General features: G+C 35.3%; 1 protein-coding gene across 1 annotated transcript in view; it reads right to left on the bottom strand.

Moving 5' to 3' along the window:
- Window positions 1-3,246: 3,246 nt before the first annotated feature.
- Window positions 3,247-26,558, bottom strand: part of ANKRD50 (ankyrin repeat domain containing 50) — a 30,948-nt gene continuing 7,636 nt past the window's right edge. The window contains exons 3-5 of the mRNA XM_025874151.2: window positions 11,323-11,552; window positions 5,346-8,896; window positions 3,247-3,744 (exon numbers count right to left, since the gene is read on the bottom strand). Coding sequence (XP_025729936.1) covers window positions 5,349-8,896; window positions 11,323-11,552 — 3,778 coding nt within the window. The 3' untranslated portion in view covers window positions 3,247-3,744; window positions 5,346-5,348. The remainder of the gene's footprint in view (window positions 3,745-5,345; window positions 8,897-11,322; window positions 11,553-26,558) is intronic.

Consider the following 26,558-nt stretch of genomic DNA (forward strand, 5'->3'; position numbering starts at 1 on the left):
TCTTCTAAGTACACCAGCCCTTTGTGTTTAAACACTGTTATTAAAAAGTTCGAGTCAAATTTTTATTAATCCAACATACTTATAAATGATATATGGTTAATTACTGCAGAACTCTAATTATCATAAAATCACCTAACACAGAATACCTTGCTGGCCTTTTTAGAAACCGCTCCCTGGAGTAGTTAATATATTGTATATAAACACACACACGCACATACATATATACGATGTTGTGTTCTGGTGGGAGGAGCGGATCATGAAGTGACTCAACTTTACCAAGTGAAGAATACACAGAAATGAATGATCATACTTGCAATAAACTCCAAAATATCAAATGTGAGATGGCCATAATATTCTGATGACCAAAGGGCATGCATGCACACAACTGACTGGCTTACTGCAATTTCCGAATCATGAAGCCTGACATGGTGAGGTACAGTAGTTATATAGTTATCAATCAAGGAAGAAAGAAAAAGTACACTAAGTCCTTACAGAAGCTTCTGGAAGACAAAGTCTAGATCTTTTTTTTCTACCTTCTTTTATAAAGTTTTTATATCTCATTTTTTTGGTAAAATGTTTCCAAATTCATTTTCTCAGTATTTATTTAAAATAAGTTAACAACTTAAAACTAATAGTTGTTTTCACTGTAAACGTGTCATGCATGTTCTGCTGGGACAAGGGTAAAATTAAAACAAGATATCTTCTGTAGAGCAAATATATTTATTATGCACTTTCATATACATAGGGATTTTTGCTTAATATAATACAAGGAATAAAATAAACTTTTACAATGTGAAATTCAATGTACATTTTAGGCTATTTACATACCCCAAACCAAGGAAAAAATAAAAAGAAAGCATTTGTCTGCAACTACATTTGCTGAGAAGTGTAAATGGAGAACATTAAGCAAAACAAACATTTGCATAGCCAAACAATATTGAGAAAATTATTTACTCCTGTTTTTAAAGTAGTGAATTATTTTTGGTAAGGATTCCAGTAGAGGTGGGGGGATAAGGAAGAGAGACAAAAGATACTGGCTGCACTTTGCAGTACACAGGAGTTCCAGTCAATTTTCCTTCGAAAACCTTTCCTACGTACAATCAGATTTTAATTTTTCATTACTGTATTTTCTATCACTTCCCTTATTACCAACTCATGACTTTTAGGGAATGGGCGCAGATGGAATGTTAAAAAAGTTATAAGCACATGGCGTCATAGGCGTGTAGTGACATCAGGTGATTTACGAAATTTAAACATTTTGATTTTTAAAATAGCTATTTAGGCATTTTTAATTGAGAGGACTATTTTTTAGTCTTTTTCATGAAGCAAAAGCCATTTTTAGTCATGCTATTAAATCCCCCACAAAAACAAACAGGCAAAGCAGGGCATCTTCAGCACCCTTATCATCCTTATCCTAACTAAAAGCCAGTTCTGTCCTATTCCAAAATACAATTAATACAGAAACACCCAGAGGTATACTTACTTTTGAAAATCATTTTTCCCAGATTCTCTTCCTACCAACTGTTTCAAGTGTACATAATATGGATATGAAAACATTCAGCTCTTTGAAAAACATAAATCCCTTATGTAATGAATCATATCTTTGCCCTTTGGCCACAAGGTGCATTTTTGTAAAAAACAATAAAATTAAATAAATACAATTCCAATAATTCAAGGTTAATAGAAAAACTGGCAGCTTTCAGGGTTCTCTTCTAAAGAAAAATACACCTAATAAGAAATTAGAGCTTCATCTTCTACAGTAATGTAAATGTACTGTATTTGAGATATGAGTAAGATTGGTTCTAATAATAGTATGTATTCATATTTATCAATAGAATCATTAACACTTTTAAGGCTACTTTGCAAGAGTCCTATTAAGTGTATTTAATAAATGTCCCATAGGGACAAAAATTCAATACTTGAAACATTCACATTCGAGTTATCAATATTGCCATGTCACCTTAATATCGATTGAACTTCTCTCCTATTCCTGACTATGACTTACCGATGACACAAACAAAATGTGTTTCGCTGACTTTAAAAAATAAAACAAAAGCCTTACACGAAGATTCAAGTGAAACTTATCACAACCAATTACATGTTTCTATTTCTGTGAACAATGCATCACGTGTCCTTCATATATGAAGATGACATTACCGACCTCTGTTACTCAAGATTTTTCTCCAGTAGTAGTGTTTTTGTGCTGAATTTCCAAATTCTCTTTCCTCATTCCTCTTTCTTATCAACAGCACATGGGAAAAAACAGAAATTCTGGGCTTTCTAAAATTCACAGGGCTTATTCAAAGATCAAACCCACAACCATGGCTTCTCAACAATCAATTCTAACCTTTCCAGACATACACACAACCCATCTAAGCCAGTCTCACTGGTTTAGAGCCCATCTGGAAGGCCAAGGCTGTGGGTCCCCTGCTCATTTGAGCCAGTCACCTGTTTTCCCTGGTCACAGACTTCATCTTTAACCCTGCCATCCGGTCATCCTGTGAGCAACTGGTCAAAGAAGAAAACAGGAAAGAGTATGTGGACAGAAAAGTGCAAATCCATCACTATTGTTTACCAAATATCAATAAAAAAATACACATGTGCTAAGACTGACAGGTTAGTGGTGTCATCTGTGAAGGACCGCACGTATTACATCCAACTACCACTACAACTGATTCAACTGATTTTGAGTCAGGGGCTATCTTGGTCATGCAGTGATTTACAAGATCGAAACAACTGAGAGAGAAGCCAGCATGAAAATTTACGCTGGGAAACGATATTTTATTTAACTGGACAGAAGAGATAAGTGTAGTCAATGAATTGTTCAGGGATCAAAAATCTACCCTCAGACAGGTGCATGTCCTACGTACACATGCCCTGAGGCATGGCTTTGTCCCTGAGATTTTTCATGCCTCAGGAATGATAGTCTGTCTTCTTGGAGGTGGAGTGACAAGTGAGTGGAAGGTGAAACTGCATCCCAGTGAATGAAACAGAACTTTGTTCTGTCTATAGTCTGCTTTTTCCTCTCTTTCTCTTTCTTTCTCTCTTTTTCTTTTTGTCATCTGTAGCCAGAGATTAGGAGGATTCTACTGGGAAATCCAAATTTAAACTAATACTTAGAGCAGCTCCCTAAAACACTAGAATTATTTTTTAAAAATCTGTCAACAAACCATTTTTCACCTCAATGTGGCATTATTAAATAGAAACACATTTTCAACCAATGCTGAAGGTGTACTGAACATAAAATAGTTGCATGATTTATTTTATTGAGCAACATTTTTAAAGATACAAGAAACAAGCCATACACTACAACAATGCAAATGTGACTGAAACAATATGCTTTAAGTTTCGTTTGCCACAAAAAAAGAAAAAATAAAATAAATACAAAGAACACTGCCTTTTCGTATATATTTGAATCATGGCACATGCACATTTATCAAATCTTAACTTAAAATTTTTTTCAGCTTTTATCAGGGAACTGCAGTATATATCTGCATTTAAAAACAAAAGTGCTTATTCTTGTGTAGTGAATACAAAGCACACAAAATGAAATTTTTTAAGCACAGAGGGTTACATTGAGAAGGCAGCCTTACTATTTAGGCACATTACAGTAATTAAGGTAACTGTACTGCAGATATCACATTCTTCTTTTTTTTTCAGCAAATCAACAGGCATTTTATGTTTTCATCCAGTAGCTGAAGAACCACTCCAATCACAATGTCTTCTGTTTCACAGAATAGGAAACTAATGCAAAAGTTAAAAAAAAAATTAATTTCTACATTATACTTATTATATAACTACACATAGTTTTAAGACCCTATATAATTATGTGTGTGTGTGTATATATATATATATATATATATATATATATATATATATATATATATACTTACTATGTAAAGCATAAAGTGGACACATCTATTAGAGATTCATTAGTCAACTTAAAAATCACTTTTAAGGAATCCACAAGATGATTACCCTAATTCATGTGTTTTACTGTTTAATATATATTTATACTTTGCCTTTACAAAAGATGTCACGAGAGTCAGAGGGTTGTACCATCAGAACTAAATATTTTTAAAATAAATCACACTGCAGAACGAACTACTTTACACAAATTATTTTTAAATGGTATCTTACCAGTCCTCCATCGATTCAAATTGAAGGGTGTTTACTATTAGAAAGCACAGGAAGTTTATAATTTATAATAATGCTTCACCTAAAATACCCCTAAAATATAGCTCCAAAGACAAAAAAAGCGAAAGGAGGAAATTTCAATTTACTAGAGTACAATTTTGTTAGAGGCTGAAAAATAGTTAAGCAAAGTGGGGTAAATATACTTGTAGTATAAATTAGCAAAGATTCCTAACGAAACCTTTGGATTTACCTAATGAGAGAAATGTGCTTCTGAAAAAGTATCTATTATATAAAATTATGTATATATTTTCTCATTAACTTCCCCTATGTAATTAATGAAGCATCCATTGTGGTGGAAAGAAAAGTTTCTATTTAATAAATATGATTTATTTTGAGGTTTAAACATATAATTCTTATGTCTAAATACACTAGGCTCTAAATACCCTCTTGCCAATACATCCAACTTACCATCTTTCCTCACCTATTCTTGGTGTGTGCAAATTTTACTTGGGAGATTTTTAAGAGATCTGTCATAATAAAAATTACCTTTTGCTGATTAAATTTTTGACTTCTTCCGGGGTGAAAAAGGAAGGAAATTAACATTGACTACCTATCTACTAAGCACTACATACACTATTTTATTCAAACCAAAATGTGAATATTACAGAAATGGTCCTCTTCCCTCCACTACCATCAAAGAACTTTTAAGAGGGGAAATGACTGAATAGGAAGCCATTCTTAATCTGAGATCCATTAAGCAGTATTATTCATTCATTCATTTATTCATTCACTCATTCGTTCCTCCATTCACTTAATACCTTTTCACTGAGAAACGACCATAGGTCCAAACAGTATTCCAAGTACATGGAATATGTCAGAAAACAAAACATAAAAATCCCTACTTTCAGAGTTTACATTTTAGTTGGGAAGAGACAAATAATAAACATAATAAAAAACAAAATACATAAAGTATGCTAAATAATAAGTTATTTGGATAACAAAAAGCAGGAAAGGAAAAAAGAGAGTGCTGGTGGCGGGACAATTCAAATTCACAAGGAAGCTAAGGGAAGGTGTAGTTGAAAGAGAGGATGGCATCTGACTAGAGATTAGGCAAGGGAATTGGCCATGTGACCATTAGGGAAAAGAGCATCCTTAGTAGAGAGAACCCTACTTTTGACATTTTATTCTCTATGTTGATGAAATGTTACCTTTTATAATGGTGTTTCCTTTTTATAGTTGAAGCTAGGGTCAGAACCCTCAATCTGAAGCTTCAGGGCTTGTTTAAGGCTTAATTCCGTCTCGGAGGAAGGATATCCTTCTAACACTTCCTGATGCCCCCTGTCTTGGATTGTCCGTGGGACCGAAACCCTACCAAGAAAAACCTGGTTGCTCTGAAGATGGTAATTTGGATTGGTCATTATCCCATTTCTCTTCTTCTGCTCCCCACTTTGCTGATGAATGAGAAATTGCTGTTGAGATCGACCAATTTCTTGCTGAGTTGAAGGTACCATAATTTTGCACTGAGATTCTGCCGATATTTGTTTAGGTGGCACACTAGTCCCGGATTTGGCCGTCAGCCCTCTTTTATCAAACTGAGTCATTTCATATTCTAAAACCTTTGGCTGTGAAGAATTATTTTGTTTAGCTTTTTTCCCAGCTGCCCCAGATTTGCTGGAATTTTCTGATTTCCCCCCTTTATTTGTTTTAGTCGACTTCAAGCTGGGTTTCACCTGACTCCACTCAAATTCACTACTTGGTGAATTATGGCTCTGTCCCAAGGATTGCGTCGTGGAAGATGGGGACACAATTGACTGTCGACTTCTACTGCGTGGCAACGAATGCTGCTGAATTTGTTCTGTAAATGACAGGTTATGAAAGCTATCAATTGGCACTGTTTGAGCCGTTGCTGTGGATGAAGTAGTTCTCAAAGATGAATTTTTCGAGCTTTTCAGGGAATTATTTGACAACGACGACTTCTGACGATCAACCGTAGAATCTGGAGATTCTGAAGGAGAACTGAATGCATGAGCTGGCCCATTAGGTAAACCACGCAATGAAGGCTGCATGTCCCCTCCACCAGTACTGCCAGAACTATTTGATTTGATTGTTAATGATTGCATTTTTGAAGACACCGACTGCAGAGGTTTTTGCTCCATTGTATGAACAGGAGATGGGGAACAGCCGTTCAAACTAGATGCACCATATTTTTCTAATAATTTAATTATTTGAGAATGTCCGTTTTTGGCTGCAACACGCATTGCAGTGCGTCCAAATTGATCAGCATGGTTTGGATCAGCACCGTGCTCTAATAGGACCTGCACAACATCAATGTGCCCTTCCTGAGCTGCAATACAGAGTGCAGTTGCACCCTGATTACATGTATGGTCAACTATGGCACCATGCTCGATCAGAAGCTGAACCACTTTTACGTGGCCCTGCCAAGCTGCAGACTGCAAAGCAGATCGCTTTTCGTTGTCGGCAGCATTGATGTCAGCATGGTAGGTTATCAAAACCTGCACCATTTCCAAATGGCCTTGCCAGCAGGAAACGTGAAGTGCTGTCCTTCCTTCGGCATCACTTGCTTCTACATTTGCACCATTTTCTAGAAAATACTCAGCCATCGTAAGTTGGTTTTCTAAGGCCAAAATATACAGCGTAGGCCTCCCATCAGCATCTTTGTAGTTAACGTCAGCTCCATGGCTAAAGAGTAATTCAACAATGTCCCTATGCCCTTCTAATGCAGCAACCCGTAGTGCATTTCTCCCATCATAACCTCTTTGATCAATGTTGGATTTATTTTCCAATAATATTTGGACACAATCATAATGACCCTCTTGCGAAGCCAATATGAAAGGTATTCGTCCATCGTTATCGATCTCATTTGTTCTAGCACCTTGTTCAATAAGTGCTTCACATATTAATCTGTGACCTTCAAAAGCTGCCATATGCAAAGGTGTCCACCCGGCATCATCTCTGTGATTTTCATCTAACCCTCTATCCAGGAGGGTACGTACTACCTCAACATTTCCTTGGGCTGAAGCTATGCTGAGGACTGTCCTACCTTCACTATCAATGCTATCCACAGCTGCACCCCAAAACAAAAGCGTGTTTACAACTGAGGCATGGCCCATAGAAGCTGCTGCTAAGAGGGGTGTCCGACCATTGTTATCTGTGTGGTCTACATCTGCTCCCCCTTCTAAAAGCAAGTCAACCACATCAACATGTCCTTCGTAGGCAGCTACCAGCAGTGGAGTCATTCCATCTTTATCACAATGATCTACTTCAGCACCTCGATCAATTAAAAGACTAACAACTGATGCATGTCCTTTACTTGCAGGCACACAAAGTGCAGCTACAGAGAGTGCAGTCCTGCCATCAACATCCTCATGATTCACTTCTGCTCCGTGGTCCAGGAGGTGTTCCACAATTTCTCTGTGGCCCATGTATGCTGCTGCTATCAGCGCAGTTCTGCCTTCATTATCAGCTTTGTTGACTTCAGCACCGTGTTGTAGCAAATTCAGTACAATATCCTCATGTCCTCCCCAAGCTGCTGCTCTCAAAGCTGTTCGGCTATCAGCATCTGCACAATCCACTTTTACACCTGCATAAAGTAGTGCAGAAACTACCTCGGTATGGCCACCCCAAGCAGCAGATCTTAATGCTGTCCAACCATCTTGATCAGTATGATTAATATTTGCACCACACCCAATCAAACAATTAACCACCTTGGTATGTCCTTGTCTAGCAGCTAGGGTAAGTGGTGTATGTCCATGCGCATCTTCGATCTCTAAATCTGCTCCCCTGGAGACAAGTAAATTCACTACATCAAGATTGCCACTGTATGCCGCATTAGCTAATAATGTTCTCCCATTTGAATCACACTGATTTACCGAAGCTCCATTATCTAACAATGTCCGAATGGAATCCTCTCTTTCCAAGGCTTGTCGGACTATGCACGATGTGCGATCATCTTCACTGTTGACGTGAGCACCAGCTTTAACCAACAGCTGTAGCACTTCTTGTTCCTTGGGTATTAAAGTTGACAGGGAATCTCTGACAGGTGTACCATTCCATATCATCCAGAGAGCTAACTCAGCTGTCTCTAACTGTAAGTTTGAATTAATTAAATGCAATGCAAATTCTTGTGCTTCCAACGGTGTTAAATTCTTGGCTTGACAGGTATAACTCATAGCCAACATTCTGTGTCCTTCCGCTGCATTACATAAATACTTCTGAGTGCAATGTTTCACATCCAGAAGCCACTCCGCAAAACTATAGTGGAATAGTATTTTAGTATTTCCTAGTCCATCAACAAGAAGTTTGGAGAGGACATCTAGCTTACGTTGAAAGTCTTCCAAGGTTAATGACATATTTTTGGTCCATACCGCATGATATAATTCCGTTATGGTCAAAGGCCGGCAGGCTGCAAGAATCACATTCAAAATGGGCTGAACTTTTGCAAACTGTTTCCTTACAAAAAGTCTCTGACACAGCCAGAGATAGAGACCATTTAGTGTTCCCGGGATGTCACGAATCTCTCTTAACATAATAAAATTTTCTACAACTCCATCTAGAACTCGTTCTAGATAAAGAAAGCATCCACTGCTTTTAATGTGCAGTTGATTTAACATCTCTGCAGTTTCTTTTGTGAGGTGTTGTCGCAAAGCTTCTTCTTGATCTAAACGATGAAGGATATACTGCTGAACATCCTTAACAATATATGCCTTCCGAAGGTCATCTAAGCTTATTTTTCGGAAACCTAAACAGACAAAAAAAAGTAGATGTCATCAGCTGAACATGATTACAGAAGCTGCCATATATTTGAAAAAGATGTCCTCAATATATAATAAACTAATAAGCAAAGAAATCAATAACAAATCAATACTAATAAACTAACACCTATGAATATATATACATATTTTTAAGATTTATGCGCGGGTGGGGGGAGGGGCACAGGGAAAGAATCTTCAAGCAGACTTCCTGCTGAGCGCAGAGCCCACCAGGGAGCTTTGATCCCATGAACCATGAGATCATGACCTGAGCTGAAACCAAGAGACGGCTGCTTAACCGAATGAGCCACCCAGGTGCCACAATATCTATGAGTATATAAATCAGTTTTCTCTTCCTTCTGTAAAAACGCATTAATGGTAGATAAACTGTTTCATTTTCTGATCTACAAATGGAACTAATTCTTATTCTATTAGTGGCTCAGGGCTCCTCTCAACTTTAATGACAAGAGATACCAAACTCAACATTAGAAAGTCTTACATAGATATCCATGGAAGCACCTTGGTAAGATTTTCTGAACTCCCAAATGACTAAGGAAAAAAGGTTGCCAGAGATAACAACACTTGCTTGTTTTTACAAGCTGATCTTTTCCACATGAAAAATTTATATATTTCTATCCACATACCTGAATGTACACTAGCCTTAATTATGGGACTGAACATTTATATCCAATTAGAGTATTACCTGTCACTGCCTCTAAATTACTACTATAAATACACCTTCATAAAGAATACATACAAAATGCTTACAGTTTAAAAAATAAAGCTCTTCCAAATCTAAATGCTTAGTAATATGAATTTAGATAGAATAAATTATTTTATCATTAATGATGGTTATCTATTCATTAAAACAGAACTGAAAATATCTGTTAATAATTTGAATATCTTGAGTTACTGAAAATAATTACTTTTTTAAAACTGCAACTTCTAATCATTAATATGCAATTCTCTTATTATGAATATGCACAATTTAATACATTGCTATCAAAGCACTTTAACACATTTTTATAAGGCTGGAAAATGCTCAACATTTTTAGGGGAATAAAAACAGGATTTACTGAAATGTTGGACCATATCTCTGTTGAACCACTTTTGTACTCTTACTGAAAATATTTCCCAGGGTATGAAACTTCTTAGTGCTGCTGACAGTATAGAATGACAGGGTGACAGGATGTGTGCCAGTATTTATAACCTGATGCTCACTGCAATTTTTTATTATCCTAAAGAATCTGTGAGGGTAGGGACTAGGAAATACAACAATAAGAAAGTCAACTAAATTCTGGCATACTGATACACTAGTAAATTATGTAGCCGTTAAAATAGTCATTAAAAAGACAATACAGTAACACTTACAAATGTTAAACTTTATTTTGAAAAGCAGGAAGTCAAATTGATATAAGTATGATCTCAACTAGGTGGGTAACATGCACAAAAGTTAACACATAATGTTAGAGTGGTTACTTAATACTTTATTCCTGAAAGATGTTAATATTTGAATATGTTGTCATTTAAAACATTTTCTATATGGAGCATGTATTACTTTATAATATATATAAGATATAAATAAATACATATGAAAATCTTCAAAAATACTTGAGGATTAATTTCTTTGCGCACAAAACGGTTTCAAATGGGCTATTTCCTTCAGTCCCATAACACGTACCAACTGCCATTAGCCCACAATAATAACCTCATAGGCAGTCAAGATTCTGCTTAAGGGCCAAAGTAATTTTCATTAAACTGACTCTAATCTGAAGCCATTAATAAAAATGCTACTGGTTAGTGTAGTGAATACATCAGGAAAGAGAAAATCTCTTTCCAACAATGTTAAATCCTCGATGTGAGTGGATGAAACTTAGACCTAGTAAAAATCTTAATGTTCTTTCCCTATGGTGTACACCTACCAATTTTAACTCTGAATGCACTCCTTTCAATTCAAAGCCCATATATTTCATCTTAAAACAATAGCAAAAAGCAGAAAGAAATACAGAGGACACAGGCAAGGAAAACTGAAAAAAGTCTAGGAAAAAAGTTGAATAAATGAAAAAATATGCTATGCTCATGGATGGAAAGAAAGCATATTTTATATTTCAAACTTCTCCTATATTAAAAGTTTTAACCAAATTTAGTATTTTTTGTTTATATCATTAATAGTTATAATTTTAAAAAGTATGCTATTAAAGTCAATCTGGAGAAATAAAAGTAAAAATATATAATTCAGAATAATAATATTGGTGACAATGAGGGCAGGGAAGTATATGTACCAAAAAAATAAAAATATTAAACCAATGTGGCACTTGCACAAAAATGCCAACAGATAGTTGAGAAGACAAGACAGACAGTTTAGAAATACATCAATAACACATCAATATACATACGTGGCAGTAATTACACTTACCGGTAAACATCTTAGTAACAGCCTTACTCTGTTTTCGGGCAGAACACAGAAGTAATAGCCACGGTGGAAAGAACTCATGGTGACCAGCTAAAAGCTCTGCAACAGTTCCAGAGAAGCTGGTAGATGTCTGTTCACCTTCCGTGATGTTACACCCTTCATCAACAGAGTCCACAAGGAGATACAGGCTCTGCTGGGGAGGCTTCATTCCCAAAAGAGGGAGCAGAACACATCTGTACAACACACCCAAATGAACATTTTGAATGTTACTGGCTATGATGTTTAGTTTATCATTCAAACATTAGTCATACAGCTTATAAATATATATTTAAGAATACATAAATTAAGGTTTTAGAAATAAAAATATCGTACAAGTTTCAGTTCCTTACTTTGAGATACTAGTCCTAAATAGTTCACATTTTCAGTAACAACATTTTCCACAACAAAGTGAGAGAGAGAGAGAGAGAGAGAGTGTGTGTGTTAGTAATTCAGCATAATTAAGGAGGACAGTAGGAACTTTAGGAAACCACATTTCAATATTCCCTTCCTGATTTTTTGAATCACCAATAAAAAGCTTGAATTGCTTATAACCAAGTTAAAATGTGTTGCAAAGGAAAAAAAAAAAAAACCTTTGGGGACCACTTTAATAAAAAGAAAATACCAAGTATCCCGCATCATTTCGAAATGTTTCATTATGATTTCTCTTACAAAATGACTGCAGGCTATGCTAGCTTGTCACGCACAAATTTTATTTTTAAAAGATGGTACAAAAATTACTATAATCTACGTCCTGTTTGGTGTATGTTCAAATTTCAATGTTAAAGAACAAATTACTAGATTTAATTCAACAGAACAAGCATTTCCTACTCATAACTTATACTGCAATCGAATATAACATTTTCTTCACTGAAACAACGCTCATTCATTTTCAACAAATACTTACTTAAGCATGTCATGTGCCGAATAAGGCACTGAAAGGGACATAATCCATTTAGTTATGAATACCAAAAATTTACAGATAATACTTTCTATGACTCTCAAACTTTCAATCCCATAGCAACCAAGATCTAATTTATCACTATGTCCTACCAATATTTCTTTATAAAAATCTCTCAAACCCACCTCAGTCTGTAACATCATCATCCTACTCCATGCTACCATCATCTCTCTCACCTGGGCCACCAAAATCACCTGTATGTTCTGTATGTTACATGTCTCCAACCACTTCCCCAGAGTTCCTACTGCAGCCAGAGCAACCTTTTTACAATACCACTCCAACCACACTAGCCTTCTTTCAATGACTTTTATTAGATACAATTACACAAGGACCTTTTCATTTTTTTTTTTTTTTTGAAGATTTCATTTGTCAGAGACAGTGACAGAGAGAGGGAGCATGCACAAGCAGGGGCAACAGCAGGCAGTGGGAGAAGCAGGCTTCCCGCTGAGCAGGGAGCCCAATGCAGGACTCAATCCCAGGACCCTGGGACCATGACCTGAGCCGAAGGCAGACGCTTAACCGACTGAGCCACCCAGTCATCCCACACAAGGACCTTCTCATTTGCAGTTTTCTCTGCCTGAAATGTGCTTCTCTTCTCTCTTCATGTAATTGACTCCTCCTTAATCTTCGATTGTAAGCCTGAGAGTCACTTTTCCAAGATTGAATCCCTATAATATGCTTTCATAGTATTAACAATATTTCTTTCATAACACTATCAAATTTGCATTGTTAGACTTCCTAATTTAACGTCAATAATCCTTATTTCTTCCTTTACACTGTAAGCATCAAGAAAACAGAGACCATGTCAGTTTTGCTCATGAGTGTACTCCAGGACTTAGCATAGTGCTGTGCCCATAACAGATCCTAAATAAAGACTTGACATTGTTGTAGTCTAGAATGGAAAACAAGTAACTTCAATGCATTGTGCTCAGTGCTATGATAAAAAACAGTAACATCACTAATGTGATCGATAAATGACCAACTCAAGGGAAGTAAAGAGGAAAGGCAGAGGTTGTCAGAGAAATATTCAAGTATTAGAAGCTCAGATGAATTAAGTTATAGTTCTCCAGGAATTGTAATAAATTTACAATACATTTTACAATAAATTATAATTAAGAGGAAGAAGGGCAATCCTGACAGAAGGAATATGCTAAATTTGGGAAAATTTACTTTACTGTACCTTATGTATGTATTTCCTCTATTATGAGAACAAAGAAGGTTGATGAATAACAGATACTATAGTAATATTTATACCATAGTATATAACATACCAAAGTAACGTACTATAATTACTGCCACTTGAGAAGTAACACACAGTGCTATGAGAGTACACAGAGGGCCAACTTAGAACTTACTTTTGATAGGGATAGGGTGGGGGAGAGCTCAGGGAAGCCAAAAAAAAAGGAGCTTAGTCAGGAGAAAGAGCTAGGGTAAGGACAACACACAGGACCAAAAAAAAAAAAAAAAAAAAATCGAGTTGTGGCAACCTCACCTGCAAAATCTTGAAGAAAAGAAAGACCACTGAACAAAGTATGGAAGAAAAGTTAGGAAAATGCGTAAATATTGGGTTTTATAAGCTTTATTATGAAAATTGGACCGTGACCTAAGGGTACTAAGGAGCCACTGAAGTACTTTAAGCAGGAAACTGAGATGTTTATATTTGTGTTTATAAAGGTAACTGGCTGTATTTAAGGAAAGCCTGAAGCAAGGTAAGTCTACAAGGGAAGAGTGAGTTGGGAGGCCACTGCTTATAAAAAAAAAGGGGTAGCACCACTGCTAACTTTAATTCAGTGTTTTACATGCTTTAAGTACTTTACATATCCATTAACTCATTTGATTCTCACATAAACTCTTTAAGATGAGTACTATTATAATATCCATTCCCAGATGAGGAAATCAAGGCACATGAGGATTAAGTCATTTGTTCAAAGTTAAAGGAAGGGATTCAGGTCTCAGGTCTGACTCCAGAACCTACACAAAGATGGACCATTCATCCTAAGGTTTGCCTGGGACTTTCCAAGTTTTAAGCACTGATTTGAGAAACTAGCTACATCTCCTCTGCACCCCCAACTCCTAGGCAAACCAGGTGGTTGGTGACCCGCATTTATACTCTTAACCACTAGGGTCTACTAATTATATTATAGCAAATATTATAAGGATTTGAAGGAAATCTGGTAGGTGAAATTGATAGGATTTGATGATTATTTCGTTACTTTTGCTTACTAGTTGTTTGCTCTTCTTTTCATAGTTTCTTATAATAAAAACTGAAAAAATTTTTTCATACTTTCCTTCTAATATAATCCTTTAATACTATTAATTCCCTTCTTAAGTATTTTCAATATCATCTAGTTCAAAATAATTCCCCTTTGATTCCTTCTTTGAATTATAGGTTTTTTAGATGTGAGTTGTATAGCTTTCAAATATTTGGGGATTTCCCAGGTTTTTTATGTTATTGTGTTATTATCATTATTTAATTCAACTGTGATCAGATAACATACTTTGTATAACTTGCATACCCTTAAATTTATTAAGATTTGTTTTGTGGCCTAGAATACATCTATCTTAGTAAATGTTGTATGGACACTTGAAAAGAATGTGTACTCTGCTATTGTTGGGTAGACTGTTCTACAAATGTCAATTAGGTCATTTGGTGATAGTATTGTTCAATTGTTCTTACTGATCTGCTGTTTATTGAAAGGGGAGTGTTAAAATATCAGAATGTATGTGTGGATGTGAATGTAATTATGTCTTCTTACAACTGTATTAGTTTTTGATATTTTGAAGTTGTGTAATTAGTAGGAAACAATTACGATTGTTATATCCTTCAGGAATTGATCCCTTTAGCATTATGAAATGATCCTCTCTGATTCCTGGTAGTATTCTTTTCTTCAAAATTTACATCACCTGATACTAATGTAAGCTTTTTCTTTTGATTAGGGTCAGAATAGTATATATTTCCTCATTCTTTTTCATTTAGACTGTGTCTCTTTATATACAAAGTATTCTGTAGGCAAGATATAATTAGATCTTACATTTTTATCCAAGCAAACTGCCATTTAATTAGGATATTTACCATTTACATTTAATATGATTATTGATATGGTTCAGTCTAACTCTACCATGTTCTTGTACATATTTTTTGCAAGGTATAAGCACATCTGTAATATATATTACTATGGATTACAGTTGCTAGGTTAAGGGGCATACCTGTGTATACTTTGGTAGTAATTGACAAAACACTCTCCTTAAAAATCACATAAATATATATTCCCAACAGCTATGTAAGAGTGCCTGTTTAATTTTTACACAGATACATAAAAAAATGTCATCATTGTAGTTTTAATTTACATTTTGCTTATCATGAGGCCAATCCCATTTACATATGTCTAGGAGTCATATTTCTTTTTCTTTAAACTGTGTCTTTATATCCCTTTGCCCATTTTACAAAAGATTGTCAATTTTTCTCTTTTTGGGACTCCTTAGTATTAAGAAAATACATTTGTTGCTAATTTTTTCCACTATTTGTTATTTTTCATTTTGACTTTTTAATGTATTTTTTTTTTGACGTGCAGTTTCTTTTTTTATTTTTATACAGATAATATATCAGAGTCTTTTTTTCTTTTATGATTCCTGAGTTTTATGTCACATTTCTGGGGGACCTTCCCAACTCTAAGCTTGAAAAACATTTCCTCATGTTTTCTTCAAAAGCTTTGAACATTTTACTTTTATTTTTTAATCAAATTAATTCTGACATAAAGATGTGACCTAGAGTTCCAATTTTTTTTTTCACATGGCTCCACAGATAACCCAAAACTATTTATGAGATTATCTTTCTCCTACTGATTTGAAATATCTCCCTTTTCACAGAGTAAACCCTCATACATGTTTTGGGCATGTTTCATCTCATTCTGTTGTCTTACCATCTTTTCTCCAAGCACTTTTTTTTTTAAGATTTTATTTATTTGTCAGAGAGCGAGTGAGAGAGAGCACAAGCAGGGGGAGTGGCAGGCAGAGGCAGAGGGAGAAGCAGGCTTCCCACAGAGCAAGGAGCCCGATGTGGGACTTGGTTCCAGGACCCTGGGATCATGACCTGAGCTCAAGGCAGATGCTTAAGCGACTGAGTCACCCAGGTACCCCTTTCCAAGCACTTTTATTTCTGCTTCATGCCAACTGTTTAACTCAGGCAATTTCTTATTAATTACATTTTCATTTAAGGCTGTATGTTTAGCCATAGATTTTTTTCCATGGCAACATTTTTTTTGGTGAGTGTTTCTTGTGCTCTGCTTCTCGGATTCCTTCCTCTTTTGTTCTTGCGATGTATTTTTATATACCTGTGACAGCTCTTCTTCAGTAAGGTAAGTTCCCTCTGGACCAGCAACTGCAGGTTAGTAACCAGTGTCCAGGCTTGTAAGAGTTCTCCTTATGACTCAGAGTTACAGGCATAAAAAATATCTTTGAGCTTCTACTTCTCCCCAGCCAATTAAGATCAGAAGCTGTGGGGATACACATAAGGCAGGGTTTCTTACCACAACCCCCTCCCGAACTACCCCCAAATGTCTGACTCATTCTTCCCTGCCCTCTTTGTTCTTTCTTTCTCCTGAACTCAGTCCAGGGGAACTTCTAGCAAAGGTCTATACCTGTCTCCATGGTTCCAAATACGAACCTTTATATACTCTTGATGATATTCAGGGTCTGCACTTATTTTAAAGAATAAATGCTCTGCCAATTTTGTCTGCATCTCAATTTAAGGTTTGGGCTTATAGTTCTCTCATAGTTTTACTTTCTTGCTTTTGTACTATTTTCCATGCCTTACTCACTCATATTAGAACCAGAAGCCAATCTATGGCTTTCAAATGTTATTTTTTCTAGCCTTGACCTCACCCTAAACTCAAAAGTAAAAATTCCCCAAACTATCTGCTATCTATCTCCTGTGTGGATGCCCCATAGGCAGTTCAAATTTAATATGTTTAAAGAAGTGATCTGAAAGGGCACCTGCACCCCAATGTTTATAGCAGCAATGTCCACAATAGCCAAAACATGGAAAGAGCCCAGATGCCCATCAACAGATGAATGGATAAAGAAGATATGGTATATACATAAAGAAGATACACACACACATACACACACACACACACACACACACACACACAATATGGAATACTATTTAGCCATCAAAAAATGAAATCTTGCCATTTGCAATGACGTGGATGGAACTAGAGGGTATTATGCTAAGCGAAATAAGTCAATCAGAGAAAGACAATTATCAAATGATCTCACCTAAATAAGTTCTTCCCCACCTGCCTTTCCAATGTCACTTGATGTATCTCATCATCCCCTAGTTTCTTTCTTTTTTTTTTTTTTAAGATTTTATTTATTTATTTGAGAGAGAGAGAGAGCACATGCGAACAAGCAGACAAGTAAGGAGAGCAGGCTCCCCACTGAGCAGGGAGCCCAGTGTGGGACTCAATCCCAGGTCCCTGGGATCGTGACCTGAGCTGAAGGCAGAAACTTAACCAAGTTAAGCCAAAGTTCTTAAGCCAAAATCTTAGGTTTCATTCCTGAGTCCTCCCTTTTGCTCCAGTCACAATGCTCTCTTTTCAGTTCTAACACTAAACATGTCTTTTTTTTTTTTTAAAGGCCAATGCACTTGGTTCTCCCTCTACCTAGAAAGTTCCCCCATATAGAATTTCTTGTCCTTTATGTTTCAACACAAATTTTGCTCCTGAAAGATACGTTCTCTGATCACCATGTCTTAAGAAGACTTCATCATCACTTATTGCTGTTATTCTAAACACTCCATCTCAACTGTTTTCTTTGTAGTGGTTATCATATTCTCAAATTAATTTATTGCATTATTTGTGTAATTTTGTTATATAAGGCTGAAATGAAGCTCTTCCACCTCCATACCCCCTCCTCTAGGACTTGGCTCTCACCTTCTACCACACTAGCTACACTCTTCTTCACGTCTTCTCAACCTTTCAATTTTGAAAAATATCAATATTTAGATCTTGGATCTTCTCTTTCTCTATTTACATTCACTTTTTACATAAGTTTATTAATGCCCTTAAGTACCACCTATATTCCACTGAAATTTATATATACAGCCAGCACCTCTTTTCTGAATCTAGACCTGTGAATCTAACTACTTACTCAACTTTTCTGCTTAGGTATCTGATGTTGAACATATTAAAACCTAAACTTCAGACCTCTAACCCTCAACTTGTGCTTCCCTTAGTCTTCTCTGTTTCAGTAAAGGGCAATCCCATCCTTCCAGTTTCTCAGGCCAAAAATTTTAGAATAATCCTTTACTCCTCTTTGTTTTCCTCATACTCCACATCCAGTGTGCTTTCAGATCAATCTTAAAAATAATCAAAACAGAACAATTCTCACTACCTCCATCACTTTACCCAAATCCAAGCACCACTGCCTCTTAACGCCATTTCTACACTAGCCAGGTACTGATATCCTTGTTTCCACCTTCACCAACCCAGTTCTCAACAAAGTAGCCAATGTGATCCTTTAAAATCTTAAGCCAGAGGATGTTACTACTCTGTTTAAAAGACCTGATCATCCAAAATACTGAAAGTAAAAATAAATGTCCTTACAACAGCCTTAAAGAGCATACATTGTATGGATCCTGTTCTCTACTTGTCTCCTACACACACCCCGTTGCTTATTCTGTTCTAACCACACAGGCTCCCTTATTTTTCTTGGATTATATTAAACCAAGTTTCATTTTAGGACTTTGCACTTGATATTTCCTCAGTCTGGAATGTCCTTGTCAGAAACTTCCTTCACAATGCCCTAATCTCCCCTATGTAAAACAGCAACCCTTCTCCCACAATCTCCCAGTACATCACTACTATCCTCCTTACTCTACTTTGATTTTCCACACAGCATTTATTGTCAATTGAGATGCTATATAGTATCTTATTAATTTTTATTTTTCTACCAACCACCCACTCCAACCCAAAAAATGTAAGCTCAATAAACACGGATGACATTTCCACTTTTACTAATATATCCCAGTATTAAGAATGGCATCTGGTGCATTCCAAGTATTCAATATATAATTGTTAAATGAATGAATGAAAGAATGAATGAATAGACCAAAGTAAAAGTGAGAACTCAAAAATACATACATACATGTTTGTATCTCACACTGGTGGTATCATAGATTAATAGTGAAAGACATGCCACTCAACAAATGCCAGTAGAACAATCAAATAGAGAACAAGTTTTTAAATATTAAGACCCAAAAAAGGTAAAACATAAAGGAAATAATAAAAAATACTCATTTTTTACATTTCAAAACAAAAATTTTACAAACAAAATGACAAGCCATAGGATCAAAGATACTTAAAATAATAAGATACCATTTCATGTTCACTTTCTGAAACATAAAGAACTATGACAAGACAGTAAGTGTCAGTGACCTAAAAGAGTAACAGAAACTCAAATACACAACACTGTAAGAGAATAAACTGTTACAATTTTAAAGGTTAGTTTGGTGCTATCTCACAGAGTTGAAGATGAATATACCCTATGACCACAAATTTCACTTCTAACTATGCAATTTGGAGTCGCCCTTCACTACTTAATTTTTAGTATACATGCCCAAGAGAGAATGTTCTTAGCAGCATGGTTCTGTAAAAGTTTAAAAGTTCAATAAATCTTTTTGGGGGCAGGGATGGGGAGTGAAAGTGCACGCAAGTTGGGTGGGGAGAGAGGGAAAGGGAGAGAGAGAATCTTAAGCAGGCTCCATGCTCAGCACAGAGCCCAACACGGGGCTCGATCCTATGACCCAGATATCATGACCCCAGTGGAAATCAAGAGTGGGACACTTACCTGATTGAGCCACCCAGGCACCCCATAAAAAGCTGAGTACATCTTAAATGAATATCAACAGGACAACAACAAATGAATCATAACATAAAGACTGGAATTATATATTGTATAGTAGTTAAAATGAATCATTCAGAACCACATATAACAACATAGATGACATAAAAAAAAAAGTTACACAGAAAATATTGCAGAATACTGCCAGGAACACAATGCCATTTACATAGAAGAGTGGTTTTGAAAGTGTGGTCTGAGGTTCCCTAAGGGTTTCCTATACCCTAGAACCTTTCAGGCTAAGAATAAAACTAAGATATGATTTGCCTTTTCACTCTAGTTCTCTCTCAAGGATACAGTAGAGTTTTCCAGAGGCTGCATTCAAAAGCAGATACGATAATCCAACTGTCTTTTATTAAGCCTAATGTTAGAAAGAGTTGTAAAAAATGTAAAACAATGCTCTTCTTTTAAGTATGTAGTTTTGGGTTTGGTTTTTTTTTTTTTTGGTCCTTGACAATATATATTCTTTCATTTAAATGTTACTTACGTTAATATGTAATGAATTTATTATTAAATACTTATTAGTACATATTTTTAAAATTTATCAGTTTAAATATCAAATACAGCAAATACTGATACATAACCCACATAAACAAAGGTTCTTTGACATCCTTAATAATTTTTAAGAGTGCAAAGAAAACCTAAAATAAAAAAATTTTGAGAACTGCTGATACAGAATCAAAAATGTATAAAACTGGAGCATATAACTAGTATGTGAATATACATACATATGTCCCTATGTAGTCAAACTGCATATAACTTAGTCAAACTACATAGATATAAAAAGTAAATCCATAAGAGGAGTCATCTTATGGGGGATGAGATCAAAATTAGTAAGGGATACCTGGGAAGGCTTCGAATGTGGATTATTTTTTCCTTTAAAACAAAACAGAAAACCCAGACTTAAAGCAAATATGGCAAAATAGGTAGGTAGATGCATATGTGTTTTCCTATTTTATTTCTTGTATAACTGAAAAACTTCAGGGGTAGGAACAATATATCATTTTTTCCACAAATTCTTTTTCTGCAACCATTTCTTGTACTTGGTGCCATTAATTTTTATGTTCCAATTCCTGTGAAGTCCATGGTTTGCAAGCTGCTTCTCTCTCTAAATTAGCAATTAATAAGCATAATAACTGAGATTTAAGCTACAAAAGTTTTTTTTCTCCTTTCTAATGAATATGAATTTTAAATGGTAATCTCAGAAAGATTTATAAGAATGAAACTATGAAACATAGATGAAACTACGGATTTATGGAAGAGAAGCAAAAGGTGGCCTCATGATCCACATCATATAACATCAATCTGATGCTGTTAAAGAGTCTTCCATTTTATAAAACTAATTTCAACATGCGTAAGAGACTACAAATAAAATAAAAAATACTGGTTCAGGTGGATCCTTGTCATCTCAACTATAAAATCTCTAATTGCTCCGCAGAAAAACGTGTACTATTTCAAAACTGAGTATGGTTAGAGCAAGACAAATTATCAATATGAGCAAATTTATAATGTTTTAAATTAAAATATAGTTATTCCTCAATTCAAGAAATAGTCACGGTCTCTACTATATTCTATGCCCTGGAGATAGAAAGGGAACAAAACAGGCAAGCTGTCTGCTCATTCCAGTAGGTAGGCATAAAGTCAAAGTAAACAAATGCGCAAAATAATTTCAGATCATGATAGACATTGAAAATTAAGAAATAAAGAAAACGAAGTGGGATAATCTAATATAAGACACTGAATGGGTGGGGAGACTTCTTAGACTCAATGGAAAGGAAAGGCTCTCTGAGGAGATAATATTAAAGCTGGCATCTAAGTGATACCAGAGCAAGCAGTCATACAAAAATCTGCTGGCGGGAACTTGACCTATTTCAAAACATAGTAAGGGTAATGATGTGGATAAAGAGCAATGAACAAGGATGAAAGTGGTACAAGCTGAGGTCAAAGGCTAGGCAAAGACAGGACCATGTAAGGCTTAGATTTTATTCTAGAGGTAGTGAGAAGCCATTGACAGATTTTAAGCAGGTAAATAATATGATCTGATATTCTAACTGCTTTGTGAAGGTAAGAGGGACAACAATAGCAACAGGAAGACCATGTTGGGAGGCAACTGCAGGAATCTACACAAGAAAGAATAGGTAGTTAATGGATTGAGTGTAGGGGATGAATGAAATTGAGGAATCATCGATGATTTCTAAATTTTTGATGAAAATTATGGATTTCCTAAATGAAATATTATTTCCTTAGCTTTTTTATTGTTAGCTACTTTTACAATAGTGGTGTATTACTGGTTCCATACCTTTCTCATCCTCTTTGAACTGAAAAGCTAGCCACAAGTCCTTCTCATGAGAGGTGATAGTAGAAGCAAAGAGGATAAGCCCAACTATTCATGCACATTTTAAGCCTCTGTTTAGATCATGTCTACTGACATCCCACTGGCCAATGCAAATAACATGGTTGAGCCAAATGGAAAAAGGCAGAGAAGTATATTTCTACTCTAGTAGAAGGACCTGCAATATCATATGGCAAAGACCAAGAATACATAGAAAGATGAAGACCAAAAACAGATAATTCAATCTATCACAATTTCTTTTTTTTTTAAAAGATTTTTATTTATTATTTGATAGAGAGCACAGGCAGAGGGAGAGGGAGGCAGAGGGAAAGGAAGAAGCAGACTCCTCACTGAGCAGGGAGCCTGAATTGGGGCTGGATCCCAGGACCCTGGGATCATGACCTAAACTGAAGGCAGATGCTTAACCGACTGAGCCACCCAGGCACTACAATCTATCACAGTTTCTATGTATTCAAATCATGAGTCATAATTGTAAAAGGTCAGCAACTTCTGGAAAGCTCCAAATCTTTCTTCTCGATAACAACAAGTAAGGTATAATTAGTTCTCTTAATTAATACTTATTTTTTTATTAAGCAATTACGTGAGCACTTAAAATTCTATTTTATTACCAAAGACTATATTTAACTATGCATCTATATAGTAGAAAAAAATAACATTAGAATATATCTGAGATTAGAGGGACACCTGGACGGCTCAGTCAGTTAAGCATCCGCCTTCGGGTCAGGTCATGATCCTGTGGTCTTGGGATCGAGCCCCACATCAGGCTCCCTGCTTGCAGGGGCCTGCCTCTCTCTCTCTTCCCCACTCATGCTCTCATTCTCTTTCTCTTTCTCTCAAATAAATAAATAAAATAAAATAAATTTCTGAGATTAGAATAACATGAAAGAGTGAAATTGACTTAAAATTTAAGACAATCATATATAGTATGGTCAAAGACATAACTAGAACGACTATACGGTAAATAGGCAACCAATCAAAATATACTTCAAAGATGCATTTTTTTTTAATGTAAGCTCTATGCCCAAATTGGGACCTGAACTCACATCCTGAGATCAAGAGTCACATACTCTACTGACCAACCCAGTCAGGTGTCCCTTAAAAGGTATTTTTAAAGACAGAAAAGTATTTACTTATTTTACTTCATAAAATCAAATGATTTTACCATATGGAAACCATTTTATTTCATAAAATTTTTTAAAACATCAAAAATGCTAAAAACAAAGTGAAGCAAAAAACAAAAAGAAAAATATCTGCAACATACATAACTAACGAAAGATCCATATCCTTATTTTACATATATATACATACACAACACACACACACACACACACACATACACAAAGTTCTTACTACACACTGAGAAAAATAAGAATATTCCTACTTTTCACATCTCTTACCCCCTTTAACACTCTCTTATATGCTTAAAATGATTCTGGAAACAACAAATGAGCTTGTGTGCTCTGATGAAATTTTGGAAACATGATACATATTTTAGATGGAACAGAATGATCAAGACCTTTTAATAAAGGTAAGCAGAGAAATTTGAATTTGCTGTATAGGTTATCACAATCTCAGAGGAATGACGTAAAGAAAGCACTGTTTTACTATGGTTAATTGGTCAACTATGAACAAAATGAATTAGAATATAAAGGCTAAAATTAAGTAGATCAACTAGAAGTAGATGAATAAATATTCTAGATTAGGATAAAAGATTCAAGAAACATTCTAAGAAAATGATCAAATACCTTAGAATAAACTAATAGAAAATAAAGAAAACTCTAGAAACAAGCTGAGGGCAGTGCTTGTTAAATTTCAATGTGCACAGGATTCACTTAGGAAATGGGTTAAAAGGCAGATTCAGATTCAAAAGACCTGATATTCTGCCTTTCTAATAACTTCCAAGAGATGCCAATAATGTTGATCTTAAGATCACATTTTTAAGTAGAGAGAGTCTAGGAAATAAGAATTAAGGAACAACTTAGATACTAAGAGTCCATTTTCCCAGAATTCCAGATAATGGTCAAGTTTCATATTACACGCTTTCATCCTGTATCCTTCCTTCCATCTTGGCACTTGTTAAAGTTGCATTTATACATTTATTTTTGTGATTTTTTGTTCAATGTATATCCCCCCACCCCACACTTAACCCAGTGTCCTGTTTGGCTCACAGCTCTAGCCCTGACACTGAGCGTATTTCTGGCACCCAGCAGGTGCAGCATATTTGTTTCAGAAATAAATGAATGAGCCAATGAATAGAAATGCTGAAAGAGATGCTGATTTGAAGGACAGAAAGGTTAGTGAAGAACACTCCAGTGAAAAGATACATGTTGATCAGAGCGAGGATAAAGGCTGTTGATGCAGTTTTCATTGCTATCGTATTAGATATGAGCACTGGTAACCATGTAAGTAAATAAAATTATTGAAGGAGTATGTATAACGAGAGAAGAACTAAGTAAGATTTGTTGGACAAACACTAGAGAGAACCTAGAGCAAGAGTGACCAAAGAATGTAGTCAGGGGACTTTGAAAGGAAGAAATTACAAATAATGAAAAAAGTTCTAGAATATATCATCGAAAGCTAAGATAGAGTGAGCAATGAGTTCAGAAACTACACTACATAAATATCTTTCTGTGAATATATATATATATATAGAAGTCAAACATCAGTAAGTTAAAAAATGAAGTCATAGATAAAAGTAGTATTTGCATATACAAATTCGAGATGATATGAAGATTCAGTGGGAAATTTAAAAAAATACATTTTTTTTCAGAGGAATAATATATAAACAAATGAAGTGGTCTTGGAATAGAATATCAGAGTTAGGGGAACTGGATCAAATTAGGGTGTGCAGGCCCCATCTGAAGACAGCAGCTAACTCAGCACTACCAGATTACTGATTCAAAAAAATGAGAACCTAATATTGTCAAATTTCCATTTTTTTTTCAAGAAAAACAAAATCTGGATGTGTGTGTGAAATTTCCTGAATTGGGTAAAAAATATTCTACTTGTAGGGCATAACTTTACTCTCTCTGGTCTAAAAAAAAAAAAACAAAAATCTGAGTTATTAAGAAGTAAATGAAAGAATGGCCAACCAGACTAAAAATGTGACTGAAATTAAACAGTATAGATATGGAGCAATATGTTGTCATTATAGCAGAAGTGATTAAGGTAGAGGAATGGTTCAGCAAATAATAAGGAGTACCAGGAACAGGAACCAAAGGTAGCTGCTCTTAGATATGAATATGAAGAGAGAGAACCCATCAAGGGTAGAAAGTAAAGGTTTTAGGAAGGCAAAGTGGGAGGGTTTGAATGAATGAAGCCCATCTTAAAGTAAAAATAACATGGTTAAAAACTGGAAACAACAGACAATTCAGTGAAAAACGACTATCTTAGACTAAAAGAAATACAGAATTTTGATTATGAAAATTATATTAACCCATTTATTTTATTTAAAATGTGAACAATAAAGACACTTTACAAGATCTCTTAATCTGATAATATCTAAGAATAGATAATGACAGTTATTTTAAGTAGTATTAGTTATACAAGACATAATGGAAAGGGAATATTTTGCCTTGAAAATACCCAAAAACTGAGGGTAAGAGGGAAGCATACATTCAGTCTCATTCTGTTCTTAGTCCCTTTGTTGAGTATGCCAAAAATACTTGGAGCCAGTTAAGACAGAAGATAGACATCTGGCCACTTAAAACTATCTGGACTAATGCCATATTCATACATGCTAAAGAGCAGACACAGCAGGTTAATAAATTAATAATCACTATACCAGTCTGGTCTACACTGAAAACTGACCTAAATAATGTAACATTTCAACTTCCTTTCTTATGCAAGAACTTCAGCTGTCCTTCAATTAGGCTCAAACGTATTCTAGATAGGTAAGTAGCATAATAATCACTTAGCACTTACTATATGCAAAATGCTGTTCAAAGCACTATGGTAAATATAAAAAATTAATCAGTCATGAATAATGTC

This window comes from Callorhinus ursinus, unplaced genomic scaffold (assembly GCF_003265705.2).
Source record: "Callorhinus ursinus isolate GAN/ISIS: 27379988/994484 unplaced genomic scaffold, GSC_fseal_2.0 scaffold4, whole genome shotgun sequence".
Classification (NCBI taxonomy): domain Eukaryota; kingdom Metazoa; phylum Chordata; class Mammalia; order Carnivora; family Otariidae; genus Callorhinus; species Callorhinus ursinus.